This window comes from Nanorana parkeri, unplaced genomic scaffold (genome assembly GCF_000935625.1).
Source record: "Nanorana parkeri isolate BGI_ZX_2015 unplaced genomic scaffold, ASM93562v1 scaffold563, whole genome shotgun sequence".
NCBI classification, from domain to species: Eukaryota; Metazoa; Chordata; class Amphibia; order Anura; family Dicroglossidae; genus Nanorana; species Nanorana parkeri.
This window is the reverse complement of record NW_017306831.1, coordinates 179620-198932: the sequence shown is the minus strand read 5'-3', so window position 1 is coordinate 198932 and position 19313 is coordinate 179620. Positions and strand designations below refer to the sequence as shown.

At 42.6% G+C, this 19313-nt stretch overlaps 1 protein-coding gene across 1 annotated transcript; it reads right to left on the bottom strand.

The window, feature by feature from the left end:
* Positions 1-296: 296 nt before the first annotated feature.
* On the bottom strand, positions 297-11194 carry LOC108791622 (alpha-tectorin-like). Its single transcript, XM_018562163.1, has 9 exons — positions 11167-11194; positions 11040-11078; positions 8781-8810; positions 8101-8139; positions 5713-5843; positions 5045-5326; positions 3270-3407; positions 1943-2102; positions 297-526 (listed from the first exon to the last, which is right to left on the bottom strand). The coding sequence occupies exons 1-9, from the start codon at positions 11192-11194 to the stop codon at positions 297-299; spliced, it is 1077 nt and encodes a 358-aa protein (XP_018417665.1).
* Positions 11195-19313: the final 8119 nt, after the last annotated feature.

Below are 19313 nucleotides of genomic sequence, written 5' to 3'. Positions count from 1 at the left end.
TAATGAAAGTTTCTGAGAGAATCAGTCAGAAAGCAAATGACCTCAGCAGAGGCCCATATACAGGTCCTGGAGGAGGGGTTGGTAAATATACTCAGCTTCTCCACAGGTGAGGTCACAGGAACTAGTATATGACTTGGGAGTCAGGGGCCTCTCCAAAAATAATTCTGCTTTATGACTGATTGCCTTCAAGGTTCCCTTTGACTAAGCTCAATTTAAGGCCTTATTGCACAAGTGAGATTTGATTAAGGTGAAAAATTAAGGTGAATGTGGCCAAGATCCATAAGATACTGCTGTTCTTAGAGACAGGTTTTTTCCGGTTCTTGTTCAGGTTCTTGCTCCGGTTCCTTTTCTGGTTCTTGTTCCGGTTCTTTTTGAACTTTGCACGTGAAGAAGGATCCCAACAACTCGCAGGTGCTGGAGGGAGGGCAGACCTCGGACACACAGGTTACTGTCTTACCCTGGCAAAGGCATTTGGTGCTGCAGGTGGATTCTTTCCAAAATGGTACTCCTTCACTGGCAAACTTTGCTGCAAATGGATAAAGAGCGAGGTCAGTGGCCTTTACTTAAATGTTAAAGTACAATAGGAGTGTGCCCCCCTAACAGTCTATAGTCCTTGCCTTCTCAGATATCAGCTCTGGTATTATATATGTGCTCCTTCCTCTACTGTTGAATACTAGGGCCTAACAAAGCTACTTTAGATGCAGCCTATAGGTCCTTCTCGTATCAGATATCAGCTCTTTCATTTTATATGGGCTCCTTCCTCTACTGTTGACCACCAGGGCCTAACAAAGTTCCTTTAGATTCAGTCTATAAATCCTTCCCTTCTCAGATATCAGCTCTGGTATTATATATGGGCTCCTTCCTCTACTATTTACCACCAGACCCTAAAGTTTCTTTAGACTCAGCCTATAGGTCCTTCCCTTCTCAAATATTGGTTCTAGTATTGTATAAGGGCTCCTTACTCTACTACTAACCACCAGGGAAAATCAAAGTTCCTTTAGATGCTGCCTATAGGTCCTTCTCTTCTCAGATATCAGCTCTGGTATGATTTATGGGCTCCTTCCTCCTTTATTGACCACCAGGGCCTAACAAAGTTCCTTTAAATGCAGCCTATAGCTCCTTCACTTCTCAGATATCAGCTGTGGTATTATATATGGGCTCATTCCTCTACTATTTACCACCATGGCTTAATAAAGCTACTTTAGCTGCATCCAATAGATCCTTGCCTTCTCAGATATCAGCTCTGGTATTAAATATGGACTCCTTCCTCTACTATTGACCAACAGGGCCTAGCAGAGTTTTGTTTAGATGCAGTCTATGGGTCCTTCCCTTTACAGATATTGGCTCTGTTATTTTAACATAACTAGGAGCCTTTCTCTATAATTGACCACCATTGCCATAGCAGCATCCAGACAGTGGCCTGCTGGTCCTACCCATCCCCTTGTCCTGCCCATCCAATAACAACCTCCTTGGCAGCACTCTTTACTGAAGATATTTCCTTTAACTTTCTGACCTAACAGGAAGTGAGGGAAAATCTATACAATGTAGTTCCAAGCTGCAGTTAGAACCTGACAGGGGTATCCTCCCTTCTCCTACTGGTTGCTTCCATAATTTTCTATTTGCAGACCAATGCTGCACGATTTAATTACAAATGAGGGCAGTGTGCGCTCCCTCCAATGACACATCTACATTCAGCGGTAAGTGTGTAATCCGAGATCCTGCTATTTAGTCTATTCAGCCTGGCCTTGTCCTCACTATTCGCTAAATGCGAGTGGTCAATATGAAATATTCTAATGCAATCTGAATAAAAATAACAATTTGACTACAATAAAAAAAAAATCACACATTAAAATAAATTAAAATAAATAAATAAATAAATAAATAATGTCCAAAAATACTATACAGCCGGTCTGCCTCTCTTTCTCTGATTTTATTTGAATACCTTGAAAGATGCAGCCTCCTGGAGCGTCCAAGTGATCTACTTGGAATATCCAGCGTCCGGGGTAGTTCACATTAGATGTTGACGTGATTTTCAGCACCTCGTTGGTTCTGGATCCAGGAATGTTGAAGTAGTTGATCTCATCACCGCTGTTAAATCCGGCCTGGAAAACGATATGCAATAATGGATTGTCATTGGCTCTTGGAGACATTTTCATTGAACTGCAACCAGGCTTATTAGAAAAAAGCAACACTAGTGTGATAGCCCTTGGAAGTCAAATGTCAGCCTGCTGAAGTCCATACACTGTGCATGTTGTCCCTTTTATTGAATAAACCAGGAAATGTTTGCCTCAAATCACAATGAGTGAAGGTGCTTTTGGAATACTATGGGAGTTATAAGATATAGGCAGTATGACAGATTCAATTGCAGGGCATATGGGGGAAAAAAATCAATGTAACGGGGAGAAACCAGTCAAAGCTCTGTAAGGGAGTGAAGTCTGGATTTGCTTTTCTCTTTTACAGGATTGCTCAACTTTATTTTTTTCTGGGGGGTGGCAACAGGATCATTTTACTATTTGCAGTAATGATGTGGGATGAATAACGTTTTGTGAAAATATAGGCCAGCAGAAGCCGTTTACTTTCAGGCTTTCTCACTCTCATTGAGCCTTTGGCGGTCCCCATCTGAAACCAAGGAAGAAGAGTCCCTGCTCTGAATCATTCAATGTTACTTGTGTGTAAATTGTAGCTTGAGCTATTGAGCTTCATGAGCAACATACATTTTTTTAATTGCTTTTATTCTGCTGGAAAACATTGGGAAAGGGAGCCAGACCTCTACCTGTGGGATTCATAGGGTTTACTGAAAATAGAGGACAGCAGAAGTGTCTTACATTCAGATTGAGCCTGTGATCGAGCCTTTGTAGGTTCCCATTTGATACAGCCTCTGTTCTGAATCAATCAGCTGAAATTATTACATTTTGCTTGTGTGTAAATTGTAGCATGAGCTATGTAAACAACTCAATTTATTTTAACAGAGATGCTACCATTAGGCTGGGAAACATTGGAAAGGGAGCCAGAGCTCTACCAGCTGGATGGAAATAACACTACAAGATTTTCAAAGGATATACAGTATTTCTTATTTACTTGGTAACAATGAATATGTTAGCCTTAACCATAACATAGAAAGAATATATTTATACATAAACAACTATACTTTCCCTTCATAATAAATTCTCTTATCGCTGACTATGTATGACTATTTATCAGAATTGGAAATTGTTATGGAATTGGAATTTTTACAATTCTTACTGATATGGTAACTGAAAAGGTGGTACCTGAGCTGGGGTGCCACCCAAACCAGTGTCAGGGTCTCCTTCACTGGCAGTTCCGGTAGTCCACTCGATCTTCTTGTAATTCATGATGACAAAATACTGGTATCCATCACTGGTAAGGACAGCCTGGAATGTGTTTCTCTAGATGACAAGAAAAACAACATAGGTGATATAATTATATTCTACAATGTATTTTTCAATCGTATTTCCATGAAAGAAGCCGTGAAATAATTTTCAGGTCTCAGGGAACCCCTGGTAAACATGAATATATCTACAACTCATGGTACAATAGCATGATCGACGAGTTACAGATATAATAATACAATAAAGAATATGGTATACATAGCATATTTGACACCCAGTGTTGATAGCGTTTTAACACCCTTCCCCCTCACTCTACAGTGACACCATTTTTTTTCAGCAATAAATAATACAACTACTGATAATGAAAAGAACGGTCCTACAAGGAGTAGTAACATCATGTAGTAGTAACATGCGATGAATGAGCACATTGGAATGGGTAACTTGCTGCACTCCTTAACCTGTGAAAGCAGGTGGGGGCTTGCAGCGACCACGGAGGGCACAGTGAACAACTCAAAACCAGCAAAAATGTCACCAGCACACCAATAGGAATTCAGCAAAAGTCCATTTAATGACAAATTGCCATTTAATTACAAGCACTTTCGGGGCCTCAAGGGTACCCCTTCATCAGGCTCAAAATGAGCCCATTGCACCTGAAATGTGTCTGCTTCAGTTTTCTCCTACTGCAACTCAATGAAGCTCTTCTATTTTAGTAATGCTTGTTTTCATATTGACTTACCTTGGTTTTCTGAAGCCTGGAAGAGTATATCATTAACCTATCTGTTGGGTCTCCTCTAATAGTTGGGTCTTCTCTATCAGTTAGGTCTCCTCTAACAGCTTGGTCTCTCTATAGGTTGGGTCTTCTCTGTCTGTTGGGTCTCCTCTATTGGTGGGGTCTTCTCTATTGGTCAGGTCTCCTCTATCAGTCGGGTCTCCTCTATTGATCGAGTTTTCTCTATTGGTTGGGTCTCCAGTATCTGTTGGGTCTTCTCTATCTTTGGGGTCTCTTCTATTGATCGAGTTTTCTCTATTGGTTGGGTCTCCTGTATAAGTTGGATGTTCTCTATCTGTTGGATCACCTCTAACAGTTGCATCTTCTCTATCAGTTGTGTCTTCTCTATCAGTTGGGTCTCCTGTATCAGTTGAGTGTTCTCTATCTGTTGGATCTCCTCTAACAGTTGCGTCTTCTCTATCAGTTGGGTCTTCTCTGTCAGTTGGGTTTCCTCTATCAGTTGGGTCTTCTCTATCGGTTTGGTCTTCTCTATTGGTTAAGTTTCCTCTATCGGTCGGGCCTGCCATTCTTTTGTGAAAAGCTCATAAAAACATCCCTAGTTACTGGATTTTTGTTGCAACACATGATCTTTCAGGCCTGATAAGGCTCATCAGCAATGGTAATCCTTGTCTGCCTTTACCATTTCTATCATATGTGTCTACGGAATTTTCAAAATGCTAAATGTGGTGGTTTTAGCCCAAATATTGTACTATAGAATGTGTAGAGAAAAGTAATAAGATCCTTTGTGTGTGTGTGTGTGTGTGTGTGTGTGTGTGCATCTCATATCAACGCTGAAGCATTGCACAGTTCACATGAAAGCTTCAGATATCGTTTTTGGAGTTCTATCACCCAGTGAAGACTTTTTTTTAATGTGTAGTTGTAGCTGGCATGGAACAAAATATTAACCACTTCAGGGGACACTTACCTTTTTAACAGCTGCCCCATAAAAGACCATTTCATACCAGGTGACAATGTAGGCCCATTTTGCCTTGTAATGAAGGCTTGGGAGATGTTTGGCCATATCGTCTGTGATCCTTTGCAGAATTCGGGGGTCTTTTGTCTCTCTGTGGTGCACGTCTCCTCCCAAATCAATATCGCTATCCCCCCAGAATGGAGCAATAAATTTCTGCCCTTCTGTCAAGGGGAATGCATCAGGTGTGTATTGTGACACTGGGGTGTTAAAGGAGACCAGGCCATTGTTGCACACCTATAAAGAAGTAACATATTCATTAAATGTGTCCAATAGAGAGGAACCTGCATGACATTGTAGGATGGAGAATGCATTGCATATCAGTATTCCAGTAAGGAGGTATACATAGGCCAGCTTTCTGTCTGCACCCACCTTTTCTGGTTGCAAGGAATCCCCAGTGGTTATCTGCCCAATGCTTAAGCTGACTTTTCTGCTCACCCGGTTTTCTCCTTATCAGCTTATTTGAATTCAACACAACAAATATGCTCCCAGTCCATCCCTTGCCTCTCCCAGTCTGGGTTCTACTACACAGGGGATTGCAAGAGGCCACTGCTAAGCCAAATGCAGGTCAAGTCCATTGTGAGATCATTTTAAACAGAGCTGATAGAATCAGCTGCACTTACATATAGACACTTGTAAGATTTCCCAAAGAAATTAAACTCTTCTTGGAGATGTTCTTGCTCGGAGCAGCCATCATCTTCTACTGGGGTAGCCTTGTCTCCCTGTTCTTTTCCAAATGGATAAAGGAGATCGTCTGGAAATAAATTCAAATAAATGAGTCAGTATCATTGACATTCTTTATATAGCATCAATAAAAGCTATAAAACTGAATATTCATTGGGGTTATGAAAAGTGTTTGGTTCACGGCAATGTTGCTTATAGGAATGATTGAAAGTGAGAGCTTTAATTTACAATGCCAGAGAAAATTTGCCAAATTTTTTCACCACTCCCGACAGTCTATAGCTGAAGCCTGTCCTTGCAGTTTAATTTTAAGGTTCTGAGGAAAGGGGTTTAACCTCTGAAACACGTCAACCGGAGGAAGATCAGTGTTTAGATGGCCTTGGCTCAAACACTTATTCTTCTGATTTCTTCACTTGGCTCCCTCGTTTGTCCATCTGGATCCACTTGAGACTGTTTTACTCAATGTTTGTTTTTAACAGTCGTTTGTAAGTATATTTCCAGCTGTATTTTACCTTTATTAAATCGGTTTTACACTACTGAGGCGCTCCGTTTGCTCTGTTTTCCTAGATAACCGGTTTGCCCTGACTGTGAGGAGCTGCCCCTGTGTGTTTGAAGCTGGGTTCGAGAGTTGCCACGGTTTTTTTGGCGCCAGTGATTTTTCATCTACAGTTTAATTTTATATCACAACGTTTATCAGGTATAGCTCCAAAACTCTACCTCAACTTATAAGTCAGGGATGTCCAAACTGCGGCCCTCCAGCTGTGGTGGAACTACGGATCCCATGAGGCATTGCAAGATTCTCACAGCCACAGACATGACTCCCGGAGAGAGATGCTTCATGGGATTTGTAGTTTCACCACAGCTGGAGGGCCGGAGTTTGGACATCCCTGTTATAAGTAAACCCCCTCCCCCAAAAAAATAAAAATATTTAGGACAGGAATGAAAGATATATATAATTGTGTTTCACCCACCATCATCGCCAGGCTGTTTAAATAGAGGGAACACGATGAGTGGTTTGTTATTTTGTATTGGTTTATCTATAACACTGTGCAATAATATGACATCAGCCTATTATGGAGCCAAGTGTGAACAATAGAACAGTACACAAATCCTCAGGGACTTTAAAGCAATCTCCAGTTCTTGCATGGAAAAAAAGAAGACGCCATCGGTTTAGGAAGAGGCTCTAGCCAAACAGGTTATAGCCAAATATAGGCGATGATGTCACCCAGGATGCCGGACCCTGTGTTTACATTACAGCAGTACCAGGGATCTGTCATTTAATAGTGGGAGTGTGGCAGGTAAACATCAGCGGGTCATCGTGTTGGTGGGGAAATATCGTTGGGCAGGACTTCATGATGATTTTGCAGTGATAAGTGAACAACTCATTAGTCAAACCAATTATAAATTATTATTGGTGCAGTGCTCAGCAGATCTATAGTGAATAATCTTATGTAGAGATAACTAAGAACCAATGAATCATCAAGATCAATAACCTGCTTTAGTTATACTTTGTTACACTTGGGTACTAAGATTGTTTAGTTTGCAATTGTTTGTCACTTGTTAGCTACATACTTGACTATTAATCTGTTGGGCGCTGCACCAATATTATTTTATATCACAACATTTATCAGTTATATCACCGCATATATCAGGTATGCCACAGCATATATTGGGTATATCACCGCCTATATCAGGTATGCCACAGCGTATATTGGGTATATCACCGCATATATCAGGTATGCCACAGCGTATATTGGGTATATCACCGCATATATCAGGTATGCCACAGCGTATATTGGGTATATCACCGCATATATCAGGTATGCCACAGCGTATATTGGGTATATCAGCGCCTATATCAGGTATGCCTCAGCATATATTGGGTATATCACCGCATATATTAGGTATGCCACAGCATATATTGGGTATATCACAGTATATATCAGGTAAAAACAAACAAACAAAAAAACATATTTAGGACGGGAATGAAAGAGACCCAAAAATAACTAAAGAATATGATCATATATTAATATTAGGGCTGGTAATGATTAAAATGTTCGTGTTCGATTAATCGAATTTTTTTAAAATCGATTAATCGATTAATTTCGATTAATTATAACGCACATACAGATCCAACTACATTGGCCTATACACATACAGCACAGCAATGAAGTAATAAAATGAACTAGGATCACACTAATCCTGCACGTCATTAATCTCACGTGCCCCACTCAATATGGCCGCCGCTTGAGTGGGGCAACTCAGAATAATAACGTGCTGGATTAGTGTGATCCTAGTTCATTTTATGACTTCATTGCTGTGCTTCTTACCATCATCGCCATATAAAAGCTGGTCCTCTTGGGCGGGCACTACAAGACAATTGAAAGAGATCTGTTGAGTTTGAGGGTAGCTGGGTGACACCTTATACTGTAAGATCGTCTAAAGCAGATTTTATGACAATTATAAAGGATAATTCACAAGTTCAACAATGGCCAGAGGAAGCTGGTATTCCAGTATGCATAAAACGTTGTATGGATTTCCAAGCCTCAGAACTGTTGATCTCCTCAAGCCTCTTTGCCTGTAGATCTCTGCCTCAAACTTTGCTGGCAATTTCTGCCCACAAGCACTCACAAGTTGACTGACCACCATTGATTGCTCTGGTCCGGCTTCCTGATGGTGACAACATGTCTGCACAAAAATCATTGTTGCGGCCACTTGTAGTCTCCTTAAGAAGTGCCTATGACAAGGTGACGAGGCAGGAACCCAACTTGGAGGCAGGGACAGAGTAATACCCCTCCATTTCTTGCACTGACACCTATCAGATAGTCAATAAATGGTGATATTTTTCCGCACTACCTGTTCTCTCTGACACCTTTCAAATAGACAGGAAATGAGGGAATGTCTACCAAATGTGGGCACAGCAATACAAAGTTGACAGGGTTCTATTTCTTCTTTGAGTAGGTCACAAAATGAGTACCCTAATCTGTACTCTATATATAATCCCACCTACCTTGATTCTGTTGGTGCTCTTGGGATGAATCTACAGGAGAAATGGAATATATCGGTTTAGCACTACAGTAACTGGGTGAACTGGGTAATACATTAGTTCCTGGCTGCCCCCCAAACCCTAGAATCTACCTTTTGACTTCTACTAATACATAAACTCTGATGAAGGGGGATCTTTGAATCCCTAAAACATGCAATCAAAAAATGTAGCCAGTGCGTTTCAGAGGTTCAAGGATGTCCACTTCCTCGGGACCTAAAGAATAAGTAGAAGTCAAAAGATGAACAGCTGCCGAGGAGCGTGCCTCATGGCAATACATTAGTTCTTGGCTGCCCCCCAAACCCTAGATTCCACCTATTGACTCATACTCATGCCCAATGAAGGGGGTATCATTAAGTCCCTAAAACATGCAGCCAAAGAATGTAGCCTTTGCATTCAGGGGCTCGAAGTTTCCCACTTCCTCAGGGCTTCAAGCATTAGTAGGAGCCAAAAGGTGGACAGCTGCTGAGGAATGTACCTCATGGTAATACATTCGTTCTTGCTTGGCCCCCAAACCCTAGAATCCACCTTTTGACTTCTACTAATACATAATACCTGACGAAGGGGGATCATTAAGTCTCTGTAATGTACAGCCAAAGAATGTAGACAGTACGTTTCAGGGGGCTCAAGGATGCCCACAGCTTAAAGCATTAGTAAAAGTCAAAAGGTGGACAGCTCTTGAGGAGTGTGCCTCATGGTAATACATTCTTTCTTGGTTGCCACTAACCATAGAGTCAACCTTTTGACTTCTAATCATACTTAAAGCCTGATGAAGGGGATATCCATGAGTCCCTAAAACGTGCCGCCAAAGAATGTAGCCTTTGCATTTAAGGGGTTTAAGGAGGGTCACTTCCTTAGGGCTTATAGCATTAGTAGGAGCCAAAAGATGGACAGCTGGAAAGACACATGCCTCATGGCAATGTATTAAGTCTTGGCTGCCCCCCACACCCTAGAGTCCACCTTTTGACAGTATCCCTGATGCCAGGGGGGTGGGTGTCCTTGAGTCCCTATATGTGTTGGATACTCTATGATAGATGTTTGGATTACCTTAATGAAATAAACATATATTTTTGGATTCTAAGTTTTGGGTGTGGTGCTCCTGCTTTTCCTTTTAATAATAAATTATTCGAGAATCTATTTCTCACTCAATCCCAAACTAGAACAAAAGTTTGGTTGGAGTACTACGTTACAATGTCTCTACCCCACCTTATAGGTAAAGGCCAAAAACATATTTAGGTTGGGAATGAAAGACATACAAAAATAACTAAAGAATATAATATTTACAGTATATATATAAAATTATTTTCCCAGCAGGAAAACAGAAAAGGAAGTCTAAAGCGCTACTACCCTTGCAGGCAGGAAGTGTTCAGGCCTGGGGGGCTTTGTGTGTCATCTCTTGACTTTCAGATGAAGCCCGCTGCTGCGGGAAGAAGGGTACTACAGAAAAAGTGAAAGAGACCTGTTAGGTTTGATGGTAAATAGGTGACACCATATACTGTGAAATAGTACAAAGCAGATTTTATGACAAATACTGTAAACATAATTCACAAGTTTAGCAATGGTCAGAAGGCAGCTGCCATTCCTATATGCAGAAAGAGGTGTATGGATTTCCCAGCCTCAGGGCTGCTGATCTCCTCCATCCCCTTTAGAAGCATTTCCAGCTCACATGCACTTGCTGCAGCGTTGACTGTCCATCATTGCTCTGGGCGGGCTTCCTGATAGTGATACCATGCCTGCACAATAAGCATCAGTGTGGTCACCCGTGGTCTTCACCAGGAAGTCAGTTTTTAAGGATTATATGCTTAGGTTGGTAGTACATTATTATTAATAGTATTATTCTTATTATTATATTACATTTTTGTTTTTAGGTTTTGATTGGTCACTAGTAGCCAATAGGTTCACAATGGTTGCCAGGCAATCATTATTTGATGTCGAAGGATATAATATGCATATCTATAGATGAATACACTGAGGGGGAATTTATCCAAACTGGAGAAAACAGAATCTAATGCAGTTGCCCATAGCAACCAATCAGCATCTCTGTTCAGTTTGCTCAGGTAAGATGTGAAAATGAGACAGAGAAGCTGATTGGCTGCAGTGCAAATCTGCTCCACATTTTGTCTTCTCCAGTTCTGATAAATTCCCCGCCACTGTATTTGCTTGGAGTTGTCCCCACAGCTGGTACAGGTTTACCATCAGATCATATAGAATACTCTTATATGTTACCTGAAAAACCAGATCCATGGCCAACGATGGCGATTAGAACTGAGGAAAAAGAGAAAGAAATAAGAGACATTTCGGGTCTTCACGCCTCGTACCTTCTCTGAGATGTAAGAAACCCAACAGAACTTACCAACGAGCAGCAAAGGTACCGACTTCATGTTGTCAGCTCAACGGAACTCTGAGAAAGAATTAGATTCAGATAGATATTTAGTTACTGCTTCAAAGGCAAATAGATGGGTGGTTTGTGCTTTTGTATTGTCACTAGGGATGCACCGATACCGATACTAGTACCGAGTGCCGAGTACTCGCCCAAATGCTCCGATGCCAAGCCCGATACTTGAGATTCCGGTATCAGGAAGCCAGGCAGCGAGTCATTACACGCTGCCCGGCTTCCTGTTTAGCTGGGAAGCCGTTTCCATGCTCCCTCGTCACTTGGTGGTGAGGGAGCATGGAGCCGGCTTCCCGGCCAATCAAGAAGCCGCGCAGCGTGTAATGACTAGCCGCCTGGCTTCCTGATTGGCCGCCTGTGTACTCGTCTAAATGCTCCCGATACTGATCCCGATACTGGAACTTCTGGTATCAGGAAGCCGTGCAGCGAGTCATTACCCGCCCCCCCGGCTTCCTGATTGGCCAGAAAGCCGGTTTCCTGCTCCCTCGTCACCTGGTGATGAGGGAGCATAGAGCCGGCTTCCTGGCCAATCTGGAAATTATATATATATATATATATATCAAGCATATAGTTATTGGTTATACTATAAAGTACAAAACATACAATCTCATATACTTTAAAGCATTTTAAGCATACAAGAAGATTGAGCATATTTGGGAAGGGGTTGGGTGTGGTTAACTTGGAGAATGAAGAACCGAATCATTGAAATCACTGAAAAGTCATCAGTGATCCCCAATCCCGTTCATTTGCCTAAGCAGAGCTGAAGCCATCAGTCTGCTGCGGGCAGAATGGGGCATTTCCTCGATCTCCCCCGCCCCCCAGTGATCACCCATTGTATCAAGTCATAAGGGGAGAAGCTGCAGCAGGGGCTGATCTGAGTTAGACATTTGCAAGAGCTGCTTTTGAAAGCCCCCCACCGACCCACTTGTCATATTCAAAGGTATAACTACCCAAGCGACATTGTGATCCAGGGAATTGATCCAAATGCATTTGGAAGGTGAGAAGGCATTTTCTTTTCCTCCTGTATGCTAAAGTTGCCCTTATTCTTTTGTTTGGCCTTCTGCTGAACCCAAAATGCCTTTTGTTTTTAACCTTGCTCACTATTAAGCTCCATCAACTGGCACTCCAATATCCAATGGGAATGCCCTTACTGGAAACTGGAGGGAGTCTCATCGGGCAGAGGGAGCTGGTGGAGCTTAGTCATGGAGTCAAGAAAAGTCAGGCTCTAGTAACAAAGTGAAGCCCAATCAGAGAGGGCACACTGGAGATTTCTATGGCTAACCAAGGCATAAGCAGACATTTTTGGGTGTCTACAGTTAAAAATGGAGTACGGGTCCCTTGTACCAGTGCGAGGAAACAAGTCAGGGCCAACGTTCTATTCCTATAGAGGAAAGAGATTTGCTACAAATGTAACTTGTAACAGAGGGTGGGAATCTTTGACTTACCTCCCTGTAGTAGTCAGATACTCCACAGTCACAATTCAGCCAGGTAGAGCAGGATCTTATACACCTCCTAAAAGGGGCGGGGCTTCTAATGTTTAAACAGATCTTAAATATCATTGAGAGTTTATTCATGTGTTAAGTGCTGGGAAGAAAAACAATGATGCATTATAAAAATATTTATGTACGGCTTTTGTATTAAAATGCTTTATTTGGCCTTGGACACTTCAAGGTGCACCTTTATTAAACATTTATTCATGATTTTGTTGTTTTTTTTTGCAGCCGTGGCGCCTCTGCTTATATCTCTGTAACTGATCTTACTTAATCTTGAATTAAGTTTGAACTCCATCCAGATACTGCATACTGTATATCTCTATCTGTCTATCTATCTATCTATCTATCTATCTATCTATCTATCTATCTATCTATCTATCTATCTATCTATCTATCTATCTATCAAAAGACACCATTATTTAAAGATTAACTTTGGACTCCCCCTTTACCATAAACATCTCCCCCTCACCCCATGGAGGCACCCCTGCATGTTTTTTGTTTGCTTAATTTTGTTTTACACAAATCTTCAGGCTGGTCATACGACCAGCGTGGTCCTCAAGTATACAGGACTCCCCTTCGGAGGATGAGTCCATGATACACTGTACTCTCAGTATATCCTCAGTCTTATGTATGAGTGATGCTGTTCGCTTATTCAGCCTGGAAGACTGAGGACATCTTGGGGCAGAAAAGAGGTACTGCAGGGCACAACTCCAGAGAGAAAGTGAGTAGAATAGTATTATATAGTACTATCATATCCTGTGATGCTATTTAATGTAAAACATAAACTCCTGAAGAAGTAATACAGATAGCACAAACATATAAAATGTTTCCAGTGACCAGTACGTGCATTGTTATAGCAAATCATATATTGTACAGCAATAATGAGATACAATGGGAGAAAGATCCCTGCCTGGTAAACATAACCATGGGAAGAGATTTTTTTTGTAAATTAATTTGTTTCCTTAAATCGCTGTAATCTAAAAAAACATAAAGCTACGCAGACACTGATATTCAAACAACCAAATCCCATCACGGTTCTCAAATATTTTATTAGGATTTGCTGCTATAACGAGAGGTTGGTAAACAGCGATTTTAGATGTTAGCTGTCTAAATAATGATTATGAGATTGAAGTGGACGGTTAACATTCTGGCAGTGCGAGGTGATGCCTGTGATCATTTATTCATGGTTAGGTAGCTTTTTCTGTACAATCTATGTACTGTATAGATGTGGATGGGATCAGCTTACAATCTATCTATCTATCTATCTATCTATCTATCTATCTATCTATCTATCTATCTATCTATCTATCTATCTATCTCCATATCTATCTATCTATAAATCATTTTTATAGATTTATTTATTTATAGACCAACTGTTTTTTAAATGTGCCTCTGGAGATTTAAAGTGAAAAAAACAACACCTGTGGCTGCAATACTTTAAATAATAATATTAATAATATTAATAAAATAAAATAATAATAATAACAACAAAAATATGAATATAATAATAATAATAATGATACAAATCTGTTGCTGCAGTCCAGAGCTAACCCCTGCAGTACCTGTTCTCTGCCACTAGATGGCCTCAGTCTTCTAGGTTGACGGCCAACTTCATTCAACCTTGAAAGCTGAGGACAGACCGAGAGTACGGAGCATCATGACACCACCCCCTGAAGAGAGTGACACCATGGTCCCTGCACTCACAGTTTATTGATACATAAGGCGACACCGATGTCATCACGTCAGCACCATGCTTTGTATCTTCCAGGACTTCCCTCCGCCGGGAGGAGAGCAAAGAGGACCCACCATGTCACCTGTCAGTCCAGAAAACATCAGAAAAACATTGGGGGGAATTCATCAAAACTGGAGCAGACAGAATCTGGATCAGTTACTGATTGGTTACCATGGGCAACTGTTCCAGATTCTGATCAATTCCCCTCATTATGTATAAAATAAAAAAGCATTCCATACTACTGTGTGTCCGAAAGGAGGAGTGTGAGCCCTTTAGGGAGGAGTCCCCTGGGGGCATTTGAGAAAAGCACGTAAAAAATAAAAAAGCATACCAGACAGCTAGGGGTCCTAAAGCAGGAGAGTGGACCCTTAGGGCAGGGGTCCTCCTGGAGGAACGCATGGATTCAAAAGTTGGATCTTATTTCCTGTTTAAACAATACATTCCATACTCTGTGCCCCTGATGGGGCGGGCATGCCTTTTATACAATACATTCCATACTCTGTGCCCCTGATGGGGGGGGCATGCCTTTTATACAATACATTCCATACTCGGTGCCCCTGATGGGGTGGCATGCCTTTTATACAATACATTCCATACTCGGTGCCCCTGATGGGGTGGCATGCCTTTTAAACAATACATTTCATACTCGGTGCCCCTGATGGGGGGGCATGCCTTTTATACAATACATTTCATACTCGGTGCCTCTGATGGGCGAGCATGCCTTTTATGCAATACATTTCATACTCGGTGCCCCTGATGGGGGGCATGCCTTTTATACAATACATTCCATACTCGGTGCCTCTGATGGGCGAGCATGCCTTTTATACAATACATTTCATACTCGGTGCCTCTGATGGGCGAGCATGCCTTTTATACAATACATTTCATACTCGGTGCCTCTGATGGGCGAGCATGCCTTTTATACAATACATTTCATACTCGGTGCCTCTGATGGGCGAGCATGCCTTTTATACAATACATTTCATACTCGGTGCCTCTGATGGGCGAGCATGCCTTTTATACAATACATTTCATACTCGGTGCCTCTGATGGGCGAGCATGCCTTTTATACAATACATTTCATACTCGGTGCCTCTGATGGGCGAGCATGCCTTTTATACAATACATTTCATACTCGGTGCCTCTGATGGGCGAGCATGCCTTTTATACAATACATTTCATACTCGGTGCCTCTGATGGGCGAGCATGCCTTTTATACAATACATTTCATACTCGGTGCCTCTGATGGGCGAGCATGCCTTTTATACAATACATTTCATACTCGGTGCCTCTGATGGGCGAGCATGCCTTTTATACAATACATTTCATACTCGGTGCCTCTGATGGGCGAGCATGCCTTTTATACAATACATTTCATACTCGGTGCCTCTGATGGGCGAGCATGCCTTTTATACAATACATTTCATACTCGGTGCCTCTGATGGGCGAGCATGCCTTTTATACAATACATTTCATACTCGGTGCCTCTGATGGGCGAGCATGCCTTTTATACAATACATTTCATACTCGGTGCCTCTGATGGGCGAGCATGCCTTTTATACAATACATTTCATACTCGGTGCCTCTGATGGGCGAGCATGCCTTTTATACAATACATTTCATACTCGGTGCCTCTGATGGGCGAGCATGCCTTTTATACAATACATTTCATACTCGGTGCCTCTGATGGGCGAGCATGCCTTTTATACAATACATTTCATACTCGGTGCCTCTGATGGGCGAGCATGCCTTTTATACAATACATTTCATACTCGGTGCCTCTGATGGGCGAGCATGCCTTTTATACAATACATTTCATACTCGGTGCCTCTGATGGGCGAGCATGCCTTTTATACAATACATTTCATACTCGGTGCCTCTGATGGGCGAGCATGCCTTTTATACAATATATTTCATACTCGGTGCCCCTGATGGGGGGGCATGCCTTTTATACAATACATTTCATTCTCTGTGCCCCTGATGGGCGGCATGCCTTTTATACAATACATTTCATACTCGGTGCCCCTGATGGGCGGCATGCCTTTTAAACAATACATTTCATACTCGGTGCCCCTGATGGGGCGGGCATGCCTTTTATACAATTCATTTCATACTCAGTGCCCCTGATGGGGCGGCATGCCTTTTATACAATACATTTCATACTCGGTGCCCCTGATGGGGTGGCATGCCTTTTAAACAATACATTTCATACTCGGTGCCCCTGATGGGGCGGGCATGCCTTTTATACAATTCATTTCATACTCAGTGCCCCTGATGGGGCGGCATGCCTTTTATACAATACATTTCATACTCAGTGCCCCTGATGGGGCGGCATGCCTTTTATACAATACATTTCATCCTCGGTGCCCCTGATGGGGGGGCAGGCCTTTTATACAATACATTTCATCCTCGGTGCCCCTGATGGGGGGGCAGGCCTTTTATACAATACATTTCATCCTCGGTGCCCCTGATGGGGGGGCAGGCCTTTTATACAATACATTTCATCCTCGGTGCCCCTGATGGGGGGGCAGGCCTTTTATACAATACATTTCATCCTCGGTGCCCCTGATGGGGGGGCAGGCCTTTTATACAATACATTTCATCCTCGGTGCCCCTGATGGGGGGGCAGGCCTTTTATACAATACATTTCATCCTCGGTGCCCCTGATGGGGGGGCAGGCCTTTTATACAATACATTTCATCCTCGGTGCCCCTGATGGGGGGGCAGGCCTTTTATACAATACATTTCATCCTCGGTGCCCCTGATGGGGGGGCAGGCCTTTTATACAATACATTTCATCCTCGGTGCCCCTGATGGGGGGGCAGGCCTTTTATACAATACATTTCATACTCGGTGCCTCTGATGGGGGGGGGGCATGCCTTTTATACAATACATTTCCTTCTCTGTGCCCCTGATGGGGTGGCATGCCTTTTAAACAATACATTTCATACTCGGTGCCCCTGATGGGGCGGCATGTCTTTTATACAATACATTTCATCCTCGGTGCCCCTGATGGGGCGGCATGTCTTTTATACAATACATTTCATCCTCGGTGCCCCTGATGGGGCGGCATGTCTTTTATACAATACATTTCATCCTCGGTGCCCCTGATGGGGCGGCATGTCTTTTATACAATACATTTCATCCTCGGTGCCCCTGATGGGGCGGCATGTCTTTTATACAATACATTTCATCCTCGGTGCCCCTGATGGGGCGGCATGTCTTTTATACAATACATTTCATCCTCGGTGCCCCTGATGGGGCGGCATGTCTTTTATACAATACATTTCATCCTCGGTGCCCCTGATGGGGCGGCATGTCTTTTATACAATACATTTCATCCTCGGTGCCCCTGATGGGGCGGCATGTCTTTTATACAATACATTTCATCCTCGGTGCCCCTGATGGGGCGGCATGTCTTTTATACAATACATTTCATCCTCGGTGCCCCTGATGGGGCGGGCATGCCTTTTATACAATACATTTCATACTCGTGCCCATGATGGGGGGGCATGCCTTATATACAATACATTTCATACTCGATGCCCCTGATGGGGGGGGGGCATGCCTTTTATACAATACATTTCATTCTCTGTGCCCCTGATGGGCGGCATGCCTTTTATACAATACATTTCATACTCGGTGCCTCTGATGGGCGGCATGCCTTTTATACAATACATTTCATACTCGGTGCCCCTGAAGGGCGGGCATGCCTTTTATACAATACATTTCATACCCGGTGCCCCTGAAGGGCGGCATGCCTTTTAAACAACACATTTCATACCCGGTGCCCCTGAAGGGCGGCATGCCTTTTAAACAATAAAACAAAAAAGCAAAAAGAAATAAAAATGTAACTTTTCAAGGCCAGTTCTGTTTGAAGCAAAACCAGCACCGGACAGCTCAGTAAATCGCGGCGGTTATTGTTCATTCCAAGCCGCCTCCTCGCTCGCTATCACCCGGTCGGATGCAGTAAAGGCGCCACTTTTATTTATCGCTCTGCGCCACAAACAATTTTCCCATTATCTTTTTATGAGTCAAGGCCCTCGCATTCAATGCTCACCGATAAATATAAAAGGGGGAAAACCGCTCCGAAAACTCGCTACTCTTAAAAGCTGCTGAGATCCTTTTTTTTAATATAAAAATGTTGCAATAATTGTAACAAATATGGAAGTTTCTTTCTCCCTTCCCCGAAGTTGAGAAACTTTATAAAGGATGACTGTCTCTTTAATGGAGTCTACGTCGCGTACACAAGTACCAGGCGTGAGTCCCGATTAATCCAAATATCGTCTTTATCCTTTAATTCCATTGTGTTTGACTTTCTTCTTTCCTTAGTGAGAACTCTGACAGATCCGCGCGTTCCATTCAAAGTCTCACTGATACAAAGGAGCTTATGGGATCCGTTATGGACTTAGTAATGACTCAGATCCATTTCATGGTATAAATAAACATTCTCGCGTCCTTAACTGAGCAAACACCATCTATTTCCTCTCTCAGGGTGGCTTTGTGTGAATCAGAGGAGTCGTGTCTGTGATCTACGCAGATTCAGGCTAGCTTCACACCTAGGCAATTCAGATGCTGAGCTGTTTTCGCGCGGCTGTCGCGCGTTTTCTATCGCGCAACGGTTCATTGTAAAGTGCGCGACAACCGCCCGAAAATAGCTCCTGCACCTTTTCGCGCGACTGGCGATTTCGGTCACGCGACAAACTGCAAAGGTGTTAACAGCCTCTATTGACTTCAATGCGAACCTGTGTTTTGCGCGATGTCGCGCGACAAATCGCCTTGGTGTGCACCGGCCCTAAAGAGATACCAAACCCCGGCCCTTCTCATTTTGTTCCCAGAGGCTCCAGAAATGACAGATGTCAGCGTTTTATTATTATTGTTAC

Coding starts and splice junctions, on each gene's coding strand:
- LOC108791622 (XM_018562163.1), bottom strand. CDS start 11,194: ATGAAGTCGGTACCTTTGCTGCTCGTTG. Junction 11,079..11,166: donor GGTACCTTTGCTGCTCGTTG/GTAAGTTCTGTT, acceptor CTTTTTCCTCAG/TTCTAATCGCCATCGTTGGC. Junction 2,103..3,269: donor TGGGTGGCACCCCAGCTCAG/GTACCACCTTTT, acceptor ATCGTTTTCCAG/GCCGGATTTAACAGCGGTGA.